At 45.7% G+C, this 13,741-nt stretch overlaps 1 protein-coding gene across 1 annotated transcript; it reads left to right on the top strand.

Annotated features, from left to right (window-relative positions):
- The first annotated feature begins 97 nt into the window (after window positions 1-97).
- Window positions 98-13,712, top strand: TOX4 (TOX high mobility group box family member 4). Its single transcript, XM_084767348.1, has 9 exons — window positions 98-229; window positions 402-470; window positions 5,281-5,523; window positions 6,263-6,523; window positions 6,804-7,034; window positions 9,852-9,932; window positions 10,639-11,382; window positions 11,727-11,890; window positions 12,570-13,712. Exons 1-9 carry the CDS (start codon window positions 224-226, stop codon window positions 12,628-12,630), a joined length of 1,860 nt encoding a protein of 619 aa, XP_084623474.1. The 5' UTR covers window positions 98-223; the 3' UTR covers window positions 12,631-13,712.
- Window positions 13,713-13,741: the final 29 nt, after the last annotated feature.

Raw genomic sequence — 13,741 nt, 5'->3', positions numbered from 1 at the left:
GCCTTTAGGGCCGCCCCGCGCTCTTCTACATGCCATTATCCCACCAAGCTCCAGGGGGCGACAGCGAGCCCCCGGGTAGCTCGGATCGCGACTGGTTGCGGCCGGGACTGCGTCCAATCAGCGGAGAGCGACGCTGCTCCTTGAGGAAGTGACGCGCTCGGAACCCAGCGGGGGCGGTGGGAGCTATGCGGACGCTGAGACGGTAGTAGTGCTGTCTGTGAAGATGGAGGTAGGCGCTGGGGGTCTCGGGGGGCGGCTGGCGCGGGAGCGCGGCGGACTCGGTGGTGGAAGCCGAAGCTGGGATGCAGGGCTGGGTGGAGCGAGAGGGTGCTGGGAGGCCCGGGGTCTCAGCGCGCCCCTGCTCCGATCTCTTACCCTCGCTGCTTTCTTTTGCTCTGCAGTTTCCCGGAGGAAATGACAATTACCTGACGATCACTGGGCCCTCGCACCCCTTCCTGTCAGGGGCCGAGGTGAGCAAAAGCTGCGGACCCTGGGGCTCCTCGGGGAGGCTCCGGGCAGCGGTTGGGAAAGGACGGGGACGGGGGGAGGGAGAGCGCCGGGACGGGCGGAAGCTGGGGAGGATGGTGGCTGAGGTTTCCAGCGCCTCTAAGGACTGTTGGGGTAGAGGGGAGTGAAGAAAGGGAAACGGTTGTCATCCGAAAAGTAGGATGTGGAAGAGACGGCCTATGTAAGGAAAGGGTTCTGTTCTGAATGGTAAGAACGAGTGGAATTGTCTCCTTTGGTTGGTGAAATAACTTCAACAATCTTGGGAGACATCAAGAAAAAAAACTTTGTCTAAAAAAAATTAGAGATAAGGTAGTTTATCTAACAGGGGCTAACCTCGGGCAGTTGTTAATTCTTGAACTCTGTAGGGGTCTTTTTCGTTTGAAATGTCTTCTCTGATAAAAGTGGTTACTTGTATCAGGGTGGCTTCTGCGTGCTTTGCTAATGAAGGACAGAGGGAAAGAAATAATCTGCCAGAGACTATAAAAGTTGAATGCGTCTGCTTGTCAGGTGATTACAAACTGAGCAGATTACCCTTTGGGTCATGGTTGTAAAAAAATGACTAATAATAGGTTTTATTTTGTTTTGTGTGAAATAGAAATAATGGTTGTTGGAGGCCCTTAGGCCTTCAACAGGGTCACCTAAGACCATCGGGAAAACACAGATACTTATATCATGATTCATAACAGGAGCAAAATTAGTGATGAAGAAGCAAAGAAAAAATTTTATGGTTGGAGGAACCATAACACGAGGAACAATTAAAGGGTCACAGGCAGCATTAGGAAGGCTGAGAGCCACCAATCTAAAATATTCCGGAAAACTTTTGGTTGACAGATTTTCCTACTATAAGCATTATACTGAATTAGGCAAAGCAAAAGTGAAAGGTATAGTGTATGAAAATTTCCCAGTTTTTGAGATCTTGAGACTTGCACCATCTCTTGAAGATTATTACACCCCCTTCCCCCTTGCACACAAAGTGGTATGAATCATTTGTATGGGTTTTTGTTTTGTTTTATTTATGCACCAAAAGTAGTTGTTGGTTGCTGTTGTTTGGGTTTATCCTATAATAAATCCTAACATTTTTATGGTTGATAGATTGACAGTGAGTGGTAGTTTGCTTTTTGTTTTGTTTGTTTTTTCGAGACAGGGTTTCTCTTGTAGTCCTGGCTGTCCTGAACTCACTTTGTAAGACCAGACTGTCCTCAAACTCAGAGAGATCTGCCTGCCTCTGCCTCCCAACTGTTGGGATTAAAGGCGTGCGGTTTTGTTTTGTTTTGTTTTGTTAAACACGGTTTCATGTAGCTCTGGCTATCCTGGACCTCATTATGTAGACCATGATGGCCTTGAACTGAGAGATCCATCTGTTCCTGCCTATTGAGTGCTGGGATCAAAGGCATGCAACACCACTCCTGGCTGCTAGTTTGTTTTCAACTTACTGCTATTGAATATTCTCCTAAGCAAAAGGAAGTGTGACTCAAATGAGTGTCAAAATTAGAAAGAAAATTCAGTCTTGCACTTGGTGATTTTATTCTGAGTTCTGTCGATGGTCTAATTTTATCTTTTGGAGTGCTGTAGATCTCACATTGTTCTTATTTATAGGAAAGTTTATTTCTAGGCTCATTGTATCCTTATTTATAGGCTGGGTTAATGTTGTACACTGTTTGGGGTCTGGTGGTTCTGAGACAGGGTTTCTCTGTGTAGCCTTGGCTGCCCTGGACTCACTTATTAGACTAGGCTGGCCTCAAGCTCACAGAGATCTGCCTGCCTCTGCCTCCCAAGTACGGGCATTAAAGTCATACACCACCATGCCCACCACTATGCCTGGTCAGTGCTGCATACCTTTAATCTCAGCACTTGGGAGGCAGAAGTAGGTGTGTCTCTTTGAGTTCCAGAGATACTGTCTCTGACTCTGTCTCAAAAAAAAAAAATAATAATAATAATATTTTTTTCCAAATTTATCCCACCAGTCTCTTTTATAAAATTGAACAAGCAAAAGCTAATTACATGAGAGAGAGATAGTGTATACCACCATGCCTGGCTTTTAACCTTTATGTTAATGGATGTATGAGTTTTGTTGTTTCTGGCCTTATTTTGAGCCGTTAGAGATAACTTAAAAGTAGGTGAATTTTCTTTTTTAAAACAATCCTTTTTGAAGAACAGTGATTTTTCAAGTTTGTTTAGTTTTTGTTTCATTTGTCAAAAAGAATAATAGCTGTCGTCAGGTGGTGGCACACACCTGTAATCCCAGCACTCAGGAGGCAGCGGCAGCTGGGTCTCTGTGAGTTCAAGGCCAGCCTGATCTTAAGGGCGAAGTTCCAGAACAGCCAGAGCTACACAGAGAAATTCGGGGTGGGGTGGGAAGAATGGGATGGGACAGACACCAACAATGGCTTTATTGGTTTTGTTTTGTTTTGTTTTTTTTATTTATTCAGATTACATCTCAATTGTTATCCCCTCACTTGTATCTTTCTGGTCCCCTCACCCCCCTCTTTCACCCTGTTCCCCTCTGCTAGGCTTGTGACATAAGGGGACCCCCCCATATGATCACAGCCTATCAAGTCTCATCCTGGTAGCCTGCTTACCCTTTGTCTGAGTGCTATCAGGTCTCCCCTCCAAGGGGAAGTGGTCAAATACGGGCATCAGATTTCATGTCAGTGTCAGTCCCTGCTCTCCTCACAACTGTGGAGAATGTGCTGTCCATTGGCTAGATCTGAATAGGGGGTCTAGGTTTACTGCATGCATTGTCCTTGGTTGGTACAGTAGTTTGAGCAGAGCCCCCCCTCCCCCGGGTCCAGATCTGCCAGCCTTGATGATCTTCTTGTAGGGTTCCAGGACCCTCAGGGTCCTTCCATTTCCCCATTCTCCCATACCTCTCTCACCTGGAGTCACAATAGGAAGTCCCAGCTTCTAACCCAATCGCCGCCACCACCCGGCTTGCAGCAAGTGTTCTTAATTGCTGAGTCATCTCTCCTGTCCACCCCCTTCAATCAATATTTAAGCGTCCTTTGTTTTTATTTTTAAATGCATTGCATTTTATTTACTTACTATGTATATGTTCTCTCATGCCTGTCCTGAATCAGGGGATTAGGAGTAGAGAGTAATTCCCCAATCCTGTGGGGCCCAGGGATTGAACCCAAGTTGTTACTCAGGGTTAGCCGCATGTACCTTACCCGCTGAGCCATCTCACTAGCTCCCAGGCCTCCTTCCTCCTCAAACTGGCCTTTCCCTCAAAAGCCCAGAGCCCAGAACAGCTTAGATGAAGTGCATTGCCTCTGGAGTGCTAAGGTTAGTGTGTGCTACCACACCCCGCCTGGCCTCTTGCAGAGATTATCAGTGCACCACTGTTCAGGCTATCACCTCCATATTTATAGGTAAGGAAAACCAGTTCAAGGTCACAGAAACAGTTCTTTCTACAAAACCTCTTGCTTATTACTTTTAAAACTTTAGTGCTCCAAATGATTCGATTTTAGTGTTAGTACCACAAGGAAACTGTCAACTGCACCTTAGGTTAGACATTGCTGTACGTTCTATGAATAGTGATCCTACTCAAAATCGGGGTAATTCCAGCAGTCAAGAGACTTGTCAGCTGGGCATAGTGGCACACGCTTTTAATCCCAGCACGCAGGAGGCAGAGGTGGATCTCTGTAGGTTTGAGGCCAACCTGGGCTACAGAGTGAGTTTTGAGACAGCTAAGGCTATTACAAACAGAGAAACCATGTCGGGGATTGGTCTGGTGCTCTGTGCTGAATTCTGGGCTCCAAAGAAATTTGGTGAAGGCCTGGACGAAGGCATTGTCATGTATACCGACCAGTATTATTTAACCGGTTCCCCCAATTATCTCTGATTGGTTAATAAAAAAGCTGAACAGCCTGTAGCTGGGCCGAAGAAAGGTATGAGGAGCTTCTCTTCCCTGTTTTGGGGGCTTGGGAGGAAGGAGAAAGAAGGGAGGCAAGGTAGAGAAAGGATACGGTGAATAGAATTGACCCAATGGAGCCGGGTGTGATGACACACATCTTTAATCCCAGCACTCGGGAGGCAGAGGCAGGCGGATCTCTGTGAATTCGAGGCCAGCCTAGTCTACAAAGTGAGTCCAGGACAGCCAAGGCTACACAGAGAAACCCTGTCTCAAAAAGACAAAAACAAGAAAAAAAACCACTGTCTGGTCTTCCAAAGGTCCTGAGTTCAATTCCCAGAAACCACATGGTGGCTCACAACCATCTATACTGTGACCTGATGCCCTCTTTTGGCATGCCGGTGTATGTTCAGAGCTGTGAGTTTGAGGCCAGCCTGGTCTACAAAGCGAGTCCAGGACAGTCAGGGCTACACAGAGAAACCCTGTCTTGGGAGAAAAAAAAACAATAAATAAATAATGAAAAACAAAAACAAAATGTGGTTGGTCAGCAGTGAATTTCTGAGGTCTGAAAGTTCAGATGTCACCATTGTGAAATAACTGGTGTCTGTTGATTTCTAAGTGGATGTTAAGCATTGTAGGCTGTTCCCTTAAATGTGTTGACCTTTTAGAATAGGAGAAATAATTTAAGATAAAGATAGTAAAGGTTGAAAAGAGAAAGTAATTGAACATTGTGATTGATGTTGGAGTTCAGGTGTGTCACATGACCAGCGATTTAAAGGTTTAAAAGGTTTATTTGCAAACTGAGTTCTATGGAGTCCATTACAAAGTGGGATAGAGTCAAACAGAGGCATACCAACCGTCACTTTTCCAGCACTATGCAGTTTCTCCTCTTCCTATTAATTCTTTCCCCTTTTTCCTTACAGACTTTCCATACGCCAAGCTTGGGCGATGAGGAGTTTGAAATCCCACCTATCTCCTTGGACTCTGACCCCTCACTGGCTGTCTCAGATGTGGTTGGCCACTTTGATGACCTGGCAGACCCCTCCTCTTCGCAGGACGGCAGCTTTTCAGCTCAGTATGGGGTCCAGACATTGGACATGCCTGTGGGCATGACCCATGGCTTGATGGAGCAAGGCGGGGGGCTCCTGAGTGGGGGCCTGACTATGGTAAGAAATGACATAGTCATGGGTTAAGGAGGACAAACGTTCATCTCTCTGTTCCCTGCTAACCCTACCTAGTGCTTGTTTCTTATTCTTACAGCTAAAGATTCAACAACAAAGACTTCATTTTACCTGAGTGAGATTTTCTTGAAAAAATAATTTTAAATTATAGAATATCCAGTATTAACGTGGATATTTTGAAATGAAAATGATTTGTATTTTTAAAAAGACTTGGTTTTTGTAATAGTCTTTATTTTCTGTATTCAGAAATGTAAGTGGCACATTGAGTGACTAATTAAAAACGGGCTGATCAAATAGAGTAGTAATTGTAGACTCAGATGTTATGTTGTAAGTGTTCAGGGTGTCCAGCACACCATCAATGTCGCCTCGCCAGCTCATGTGTTTGATGGCAGACATCTGTCTGTCCTTCACCTTCTCTGCCCTCACTGCCTGTGTGTTACAGCTGTAAAAATAGTATGTTAGAAATACAAGGGGTTTAGGCTGTATTTTGTCACTCCCCACAGATTATACTAAATGAATTATTTGTCCTTTTCTGTTTGTTTTTGAAACAGTGTTTCAACTGTGTAGCCCTGTCTGACTTAGAACTCACATATGTAGATCAGGCTGGCCTCAAACTCAGAGATTTCACCTGATGGTAGTCTATGTGAGGCAAGGATTTATAAGGAGGGGGGGGGTGCAGTATTTTAATAATTAGTGTTTAATTAGTCCTTCTTGCTTCTCTCAGGACCTGGACCATTCTATAGGAACTCAGTATAGTGCCAACCCACCTGTTACAATTGATGTGCCAATGACAGACATGACGTCTGGCTTAATGGGACACAGCCAGTTGACCACAATTGATCAGTCAGAACTGAGTTCTCAACTTGGTTTGAGTTTAGGAGGTGGCACCATCTTGCCCCCTGCCCAGTCGCCTGAGGATCGTCTTTCAACTACTCCTTCACCTACAAATTCACTTCATGAAGATGGTGTTGATGATTTCCGGAGGGTGAGGCACTCCCCACCACAGTCAGTGCTACTGCTGTTCTAGGGTGGAATGCTTGTCATATGGAGCCCAGTCATCTGTACTTGGTTCTGTTCTCAGTCACTGTTCTTAGTGATCCTCACATTCGGCTTTCAAAACCATGGCTTCCATGTTTAGCTTAAATGCCACGTCTGTGGCTGCTTTCTCTCCTAACTGCCGCGCTGTCTCTGCAGCCTAGTTTTGTCTCCAGACACAGTACTTCCTTCCTCCATCTTGTAACAATCTCCATTTTCCTCCCCGACAGCAACTTCCCAGCCAGAAGGCGGTGGTAGTGGAGACAGGGAAAAAGCCAAAGGCTCCCAAGAAGAGGAAGAAGAAAGACCCTAATGAACCCCAGAAGCCAGTCTCTGCATATGCATTATTCTTCCGTGACACTCAGGCTGCCATCAAGGGGCAGAACCCCAATGCCACCTTTGGTGAGGTTTCGAAGATTGTGGCTTCCATGTGGGACAGTCTTGGAGAGGAGCAAAAACAGGTGAACAGAGGGTAGAGAACATTTTCTACGTTATTAAGTGGACAGAATATTAGTGTCTGTTGCTGTGAAGAGACGCCATGACCAAGGCAACTCTTGAATAAGGAAAGCAGTTGGTTGGGGCTCGCTTTACAGGTTGAGGCTTGTCCATTATCATCATGGGACATGGCAGCACACAGGCAGACATGGTGCTGGAGGCAGCAGTGTGAGACAGACACTGCGCCTGGCTTGGCTTTTAAAACCTCAAAGCCCGTCTCCAGTGGTGCACTACCTCCAACAAGGCCACACCTCTCAGTCCTCCTCAAGCCGTTCCCCTCCCTGAGGACCAAGCACTCAAATATATAACCCTATGGAGCCATCTTATTCAAACCACCACACATCTTACCTGTCAGTTCTTTGCTAATGGTATTCGCACACTTGTTTGTTTTCAACGCAGGGCTTCTCTGTGTAGCCCTGGCTATCCTGGAACTCACTTTGTAGGCCAGGCTAGCCTTGAACTCAGATCTGTTTGCCTCTGCCTCAGGAGTGCTGCCATTAAAGATGTGCACCACAACTGCCTGGCTTACATATTCTTTTTCTTAAAAGTTTCTGAAACTATCATTTTAACTTAATTATTTCTGTTGAGTTGAGTAGCAAACCCAAGGCTTTATACATGCTAAGTGTATGCTCTCCTACTGAGCTAAATTTCTAGTCCAGAAAATCCATTACAAAACTATAAGTGGAACTGCGAGATAACTCACTGGGTAAAGGCACCTGATGACCTGCGTTTGAGCCCCACGCCCCTCTTGGTGAAAGGGAACAGTGAGCCTCTACAACCTGTGTACATTCACACCCCCAAACATACACATGTACACACAAAATAAATAACTGACAAAAATTCATTCTAGAAACACAGCTGTAAAATCACCATCATTCTCCTTTTACTAAAGGTGAATTCTGCCAGGTGTGGTGCCAGGTGGTGTGATTGGCACCTAGGAGGCAGAGGCAGGTGCATCTCTGAGTTCCGGGCCAGCCTGGTCTATAAAGTCAATTCCAGGACAGCCGGGGCTATTACATAGAGAAACTCTGTATCAGAAACAAAACAAAAAACAAAAGGTGAATTCTGAGGTTCTCCCCCTAGTAAAGGACAGGGTCAGGACAGTTTAGTGTACTTGGCTAGAGTGCCATGTGACCTGCAGTAATAGTGGCTAGTTCTGCTTTGGTCGTCAACTGTTAGTTTTTACGTTAACTTTGCAAAGCCTTGTGTTTTCCCTGTTAATAAACTTAAGCTATTTCTTAGTAAGTTGCATGTTGAAACAGTCCCTCAAAGTTTCAGTTACATTTTTGTTAATGATCTCAGGAAGTGTAAGTCTTCCTAAATTTAAACTGAATCAAAAAAAAAAAAAATCAGCTGGTAACAGTGGTGTGGGCCACCCCGGGGAGGGGGAGGGGCCAGGATACCTTGGCACCGGCTATTTGGGGCCAACAGCATATTTAGGCACACCCCTTCTCTTTAGTAAAAAGAAGCTGACATGGAAGTATGTGCCTGTAGTTCTAGCACTCGGGAGGTGGAGGCAGAGGGTAGCGAGTTTCAAGGGAGTGTGTGTGGGTGGGGGTGGAGGGACCTGAATCACGGCGTGTAAACTGAAGGGAGCTGCAGTTACTGCCACCCTACATGCCTGTATCTTCTGTCAAAGCAAATCCTCAACGCCTAAACAAAGCTGAGTTTGTTATGTGACATATTTTAGTTGTTCGTGACTACTTTCATCCTATTAGGTTAGTTTGATGTTTCTGCCCTTTTTGCCTGAGCTTCTTGCAGTTGTAACTAAATAACAGGATATGGCTGGCCATGGCTGGCACTTACATCCGTCTGCTGGTTGTTGTGTGGTTGCTCCGTCATGTAGCCCCTTCGGGGTTTTTGCTTGTTTTCAAGACAAAGTTTCTCTGTGTAGCCCTGGCTGTCCTGGAACTGGCTTTGTAAAGTAGGCTGGCCTCGAACTCACAGATTCACCTGCCTCTGCCTCCTGAGTGCTGTGATTACAGAAAGGCATGTGCCACCACACCTAGCAGCCTCTCATGTTTTAAGTAGTAGGGTTCAGTCTTATCATCAAACAAATCACAAAAATAGCCCAGATCCAGTAGAAGAGAAAATAGCCTTCAGCTTTGGGTGGAGCAAGGGGTACACAAGAGGTAAGTACTCTGTGGTCATCTCTGACAACTTAACACATTTTTGTTTTTTGTTTTTCTTTAAGATTTATTTTATTATTATGTATACAGTGCTCTGCCTGCATGTACACCTGCAGGCCAGAAGAAGGCATCAGATCACATTATAGATGGCTGTGAGCCACCATGTGGTTGCTGGGAATTGAACTCAGGACCTCTGGAGGAACAGTCAGTGCCCTTAACCTCTGAGCCATTTCTCCAGCCCCCTTACCACATTTTTTTTTTTTTTTTGGTTTTTTGAGACAGGGTCTCTCTGTGTTGCCTTGGCTGTCCTGGACTCACTTTGTAGACCAGGCTAGCCTTGAACTCACAGCGATCTGCCTGCCTCTGCCTCCCAAGTGCTGGGATTAAAGGCGTGCGCCACCACGCCTGGCCTTTACCACATTTCTTAAGGGAAAAGTTTCTGAGTTGGACAGTATTGGGCTAAGTAAACTACTGGTCTTAACAATTTGGGGGTGGTTTTATTTTTTTACATAGCAATGAGCATGGGTTGCTATTCACCTAAGAAGTGTTTTCATTGAAGGCAGTGGTCCTTGAGTGGTTGGACTGAGTTCCTGATGACCAATAGACTTATCAGTCTCTCAGGAGTACAGTTCATTTGGAACATGTTTCCTGTAGGTATACAAGCGGAAAACTGAAGCTGCCAAGAAAGAGTATCTCAAGGCGCTTGCTGCTTATAAAGACAACCAGGAGTGTCAGGTAAGTTTACAATCAATGGATGCCTTAAAACCACTTAGGGTTTTTGTTTGTTTGTTTTTAGTTGTTATAGATAAATCATACACATAAACAGAAAACCAAAAATGCATGGAGAGGCTAGAGAATTGGCTCAGCAGTTGTTAAAAGCACTGCTGTTCTTGGGAAGGGCCTGAGTTCTGTTCCCAGCACTCATATGGTGGCTCAGGACCACTTGTAACTCCAGTTCCTTAGGATCCAGTGCCCTTGTATGACCTCCTGAAGCAAACATATGGTACATATATGTGCAGGTAAACACACATACACAGAAAACAAAAATAAGCCCGTAGAACCTATTATTACATAGTGCTAAAATTTATTTAGAGATCCCCCAGTATTTCATATCATAAACTTTGTAAATAGTCTTTGAATTTATTATTTCCAGTGTTTACTTAGAGTCCTTATTGCTGGGTAATGGTGGCTCACACCTTCAATCACCTGCCCTCATGAGACAGAGGCTGGTGGATCTCTGAGTTTGAGGTCAGCCTGGTCTACAGAATGAGTTCCAGGACAGCCAGGGCTACACAGAGAAACCCTGTCTCAAAAGAAAACAAATAAACAAAAAAACAAACCCCAAATTCCTTATTTTTCCATGATTTCTTGATGTAACGAGAATGAATGTGCTACAGTAGAGAGTAAATTACTTGTTGCCTTTTTGTTTGGTCTTTTTTAGGCTACTGTGGAAACAGTGGAATTAGATCCCATGCCACAGGCACAGACTCCTTCACCACCTCCTGTGACAACTGCAGACCCAGCATCTCCAGCACCAGCCTCCACAGAGTCTCCTGCTCTGTCCCCTTGCATTGTGGTTAACTCCACGCTTTCATCTTACGTGGCAAACCAGGCGTCCTCTGGGGCTGGAGGTCAGCCCAATATTACCAAATTGATTATTACCAAACAGATGTTGCCCTCGTCTATTACCATGTCTCAAGGAGGAATGGTTACTGTTATCCCAGCCACAGTGGTCACCTCCCGTGGGCTGCAACTAGGCCAAACAAGTACAGCTACTATCCAGCCCAGCCAGCAGGCTCAGATTGTCACCCGGTCAGTGCTGCAGGCGGCAGCAGCAGCTGCTGCTTCTATGCAACTGCCTCCACCCAGACTACAGCCTCCTCCGTTGCAGCAGATGCCTCAGCCCCCAACTCAACAGCAAGTCACCATTCTGCAGCAGCCGCCTCCTCTTCAGGCCATGCAGCAGCCGCCACCTCAGAAAGTTAGGGTCAACTTACAACAGCAGCCGCCGCCTCTACAGAGCAAGGTTGTGCCTCCACCCACCCTGAAAATGCAGACGGCCCTGCTCCCTCCAGCCATGGAGAGCAGCCCTGAGCAGCCTAGCAGCAGCAGCCCTGAAGTCCACACAGTAGAGGCGACCTCTCCTGAGACAATCTGCGAAATGATAACAGATGTAGTTCCTGACGTAAGCCTGTATTTTGTTTTCCTTAAAAAGCAAACAAAAACCTCCTCAATTCTGCCAGGTGGTTTTTTCGTTGTGTTTTGAGATCGGGTCTTATGTAGGCCAGGACACATGGACTCGCTGTGTAACCAAAGATAGCCTGGAACTCGATTCTCCTGCCTCTGCATGGCAGCCTCACTGTATAACAAGCTATGTTCAAATCAAAGTCTCAGCATCTCCGTGTCCTTCTGCTTGCAGAGCTGTAAAGCTTATAAAGGAGAACAAGAGCTCGCCTGTTTCCTGGTGTGGGAGATGTTTTGACTAGGCAGCTAGCACTAATCCACCCTTGTCCTGCTCCCTGTTCTAAGGTCGAGTCTCCTTCTCAGATGGATGTTGAGTTGGTGAGTGGATCCCCTGTGACACTGTCACCTCAGCCTCGGTGTGTGAGGTCTGGCTGTGAGAACCCTCCTGTTATCAGTAAGGACTGGGACAACGAATACTGCAGCAACGAGTGTGTGGTGAAGCACTGCAGGTGAGCTTACAGGGCTCGCAACTCAAGTGTTAGTGCAGCTAACTGTTGGGAACATGGTAACCTCAGTGGATAGTCAGTATTACCTTGGGTAAAGCCACTTGATACAAATAGGTGGATGGATGTAAAACTGTTTAGAGATGCTCCTAGAAAAAAGCCTTGTTCACCCACCAGGCAGTGGTGGTGCATGCCTTTAATCCCAACATTTGGGAGGCAGAGGCAGATAGATCTCAGTGGGAGTTTGAGGCTAGCCTGGTCTGTAAAGTCCAGGACAGCCAAAGCTACACAGAGAAATCCTGTGGCAAAAAAAAAAAAGAAAGAAAGAAAGAAAACTTTATTCAGTTGCTTAGGGTAGGGATGTAAGTCAATTGAAGACTGCTTGCCTGGCAAGGGTAAGGGCCTAATTTCAGTTACCAGTGCCAAGGAAACTGGGGAGGGCATAGGTAAGGGGAAAGTAGCCAAATAAATGCCAAATGTGTTGAGAGGAGTAAGTGAAAACTGCCCTTCTACAAAAGTAGCCCAAGAATTACTATGAAATGGCCTGGGTATCCTGCACAGAAGGGTTCGCTAGCACTCACTGCGGCTGACCTGTAGGCTAGTTGATGATGTAATACTTTGGAGATGTAGGGTATTAATTGGGTGTGGTTTTGCTGTAGTAAGTTTGTGTCTATCTTTCTCTTAGGGATGTATTCTTGGCCTGGGTGGCCTCTAGAAATCCAAACTCCGTGGTGTTTGTGAAGTAGCCTTCCTCTTCTCCACGCCTTGAAGATCCGTCTGCTGGATATGAGCCCAAGAGCCTGTTTTTGAAACACAAGCTGGGTTTCTGGTAGTGCCTGACCTTTACCCGTGCTCCCACCTCCCTTTTCTTCCTTGAGCAGAGCAAATTTACTGTAATTTAGATTGCTTTTTACTCTCAACTGCAAGCAAAATTACCAGGTTAACAGCACAGGGAAGGACGTCGGGAATATGGAAACAAATCATAGAAGAAGCGTTGGTAAAACTGCCAGAGGACTTGCCTAAGATGTATTGGGAAAGTGCTTAGCTCTGTTCCTAGGAAGAAACAGCCCTGGGATAAGAGAGCCTTAGGGTTACAACTCAGCGGTAAAGTGCACTGGGTTTAAATCCCAAACTAAAGAGGAAAGGAAATACTGATTGAAAGTAAAATAGTGGGTTCCCTTTAAAGGGGACCTACTGTTATTAATCTACACAGTGCTTTAAAAACAAAGGTTTGCAGAGCTGGGGTTATGGTTTTGCTTTAACTAAGCCGAGTTTCATCCCCAGGCAGAAAGAGCAGGAGTTGAAGGTCATCCTTGGCCCACCAGTAAGTTTAAGGCCAGTCTAGGGTATACGAGGCAAAGGTTTTGCAGAACATGGTAGCCCAATGCCTTTAATCCCAGTATTCTGGAGGTGGGTTTAGGAAGATTTCTGAGTTAAAAGTCAATCTGGCATTCTCCTTTAATCATAGAACTTGGGAGGCAAGGGGCCAGAGGTTGGATCTCTGAGTTTGAAGCTAGCCAGCGTGACATGGTGACATCCCCGCCCCTGGCACACTGACACACGCATGCACACACAGACATACACACAGAGAAAGACACTCACACACACATTCTCTGTCTCTGTCTCTCTCTCTCTCTCTGTTTCGGTCTTAGCACATTGGGCTGGAGGGGAAATGACAGCGTCCAGGAATATCTTCTTTTTCTCTACAACTATTTCTGCAGTCAAAACTCACTTTACCCTACTCAGTTACCAGTTTCGCATGTAAGAAGCAGAACTCTATACCCCTAATAAGAGGTTTTACAAAGTAAAGAAGTTGTGTTTGATGAAACATCTTTTAAATGTGCATTCATTTACATA

Source organism: Acomys minous (genome assembly GCF_964271855.1).
Source record: "Acomys minous genome assembly, chromosome: 18".
Classification (NCBI taxonomy): Eukaryota; Metazoa; Chordata; class Mammalia; order Rodentia; family Muridae; genus Acomys; species Acomys minous.
The sequence above is the reverse complement of the archived record's forward strand: the minus strand, read 5'-3'. Positions and strand labels throughout refer to the sequence as shown.

Bases quoted from the DNA above. Each gene is read 5' to 3' on its own strand.
- TOX4 (XM_084767348.1), top strand. The intron at 7,035-9,851 runs GTGAACAGAGGG...TGTTTCCTGTAG, and splicing joins TTGGAGAGGAGCAAAAACAG to GTATACAAGCGGAAAACTGA. The intron at 9,933-10,638 runs GTAAGTTTACAA...GGTCTTTTTTAG, and splicing joins AAGACAACCAGGAGTGTCAG to GCTACTGTGGAAACAGTGGA.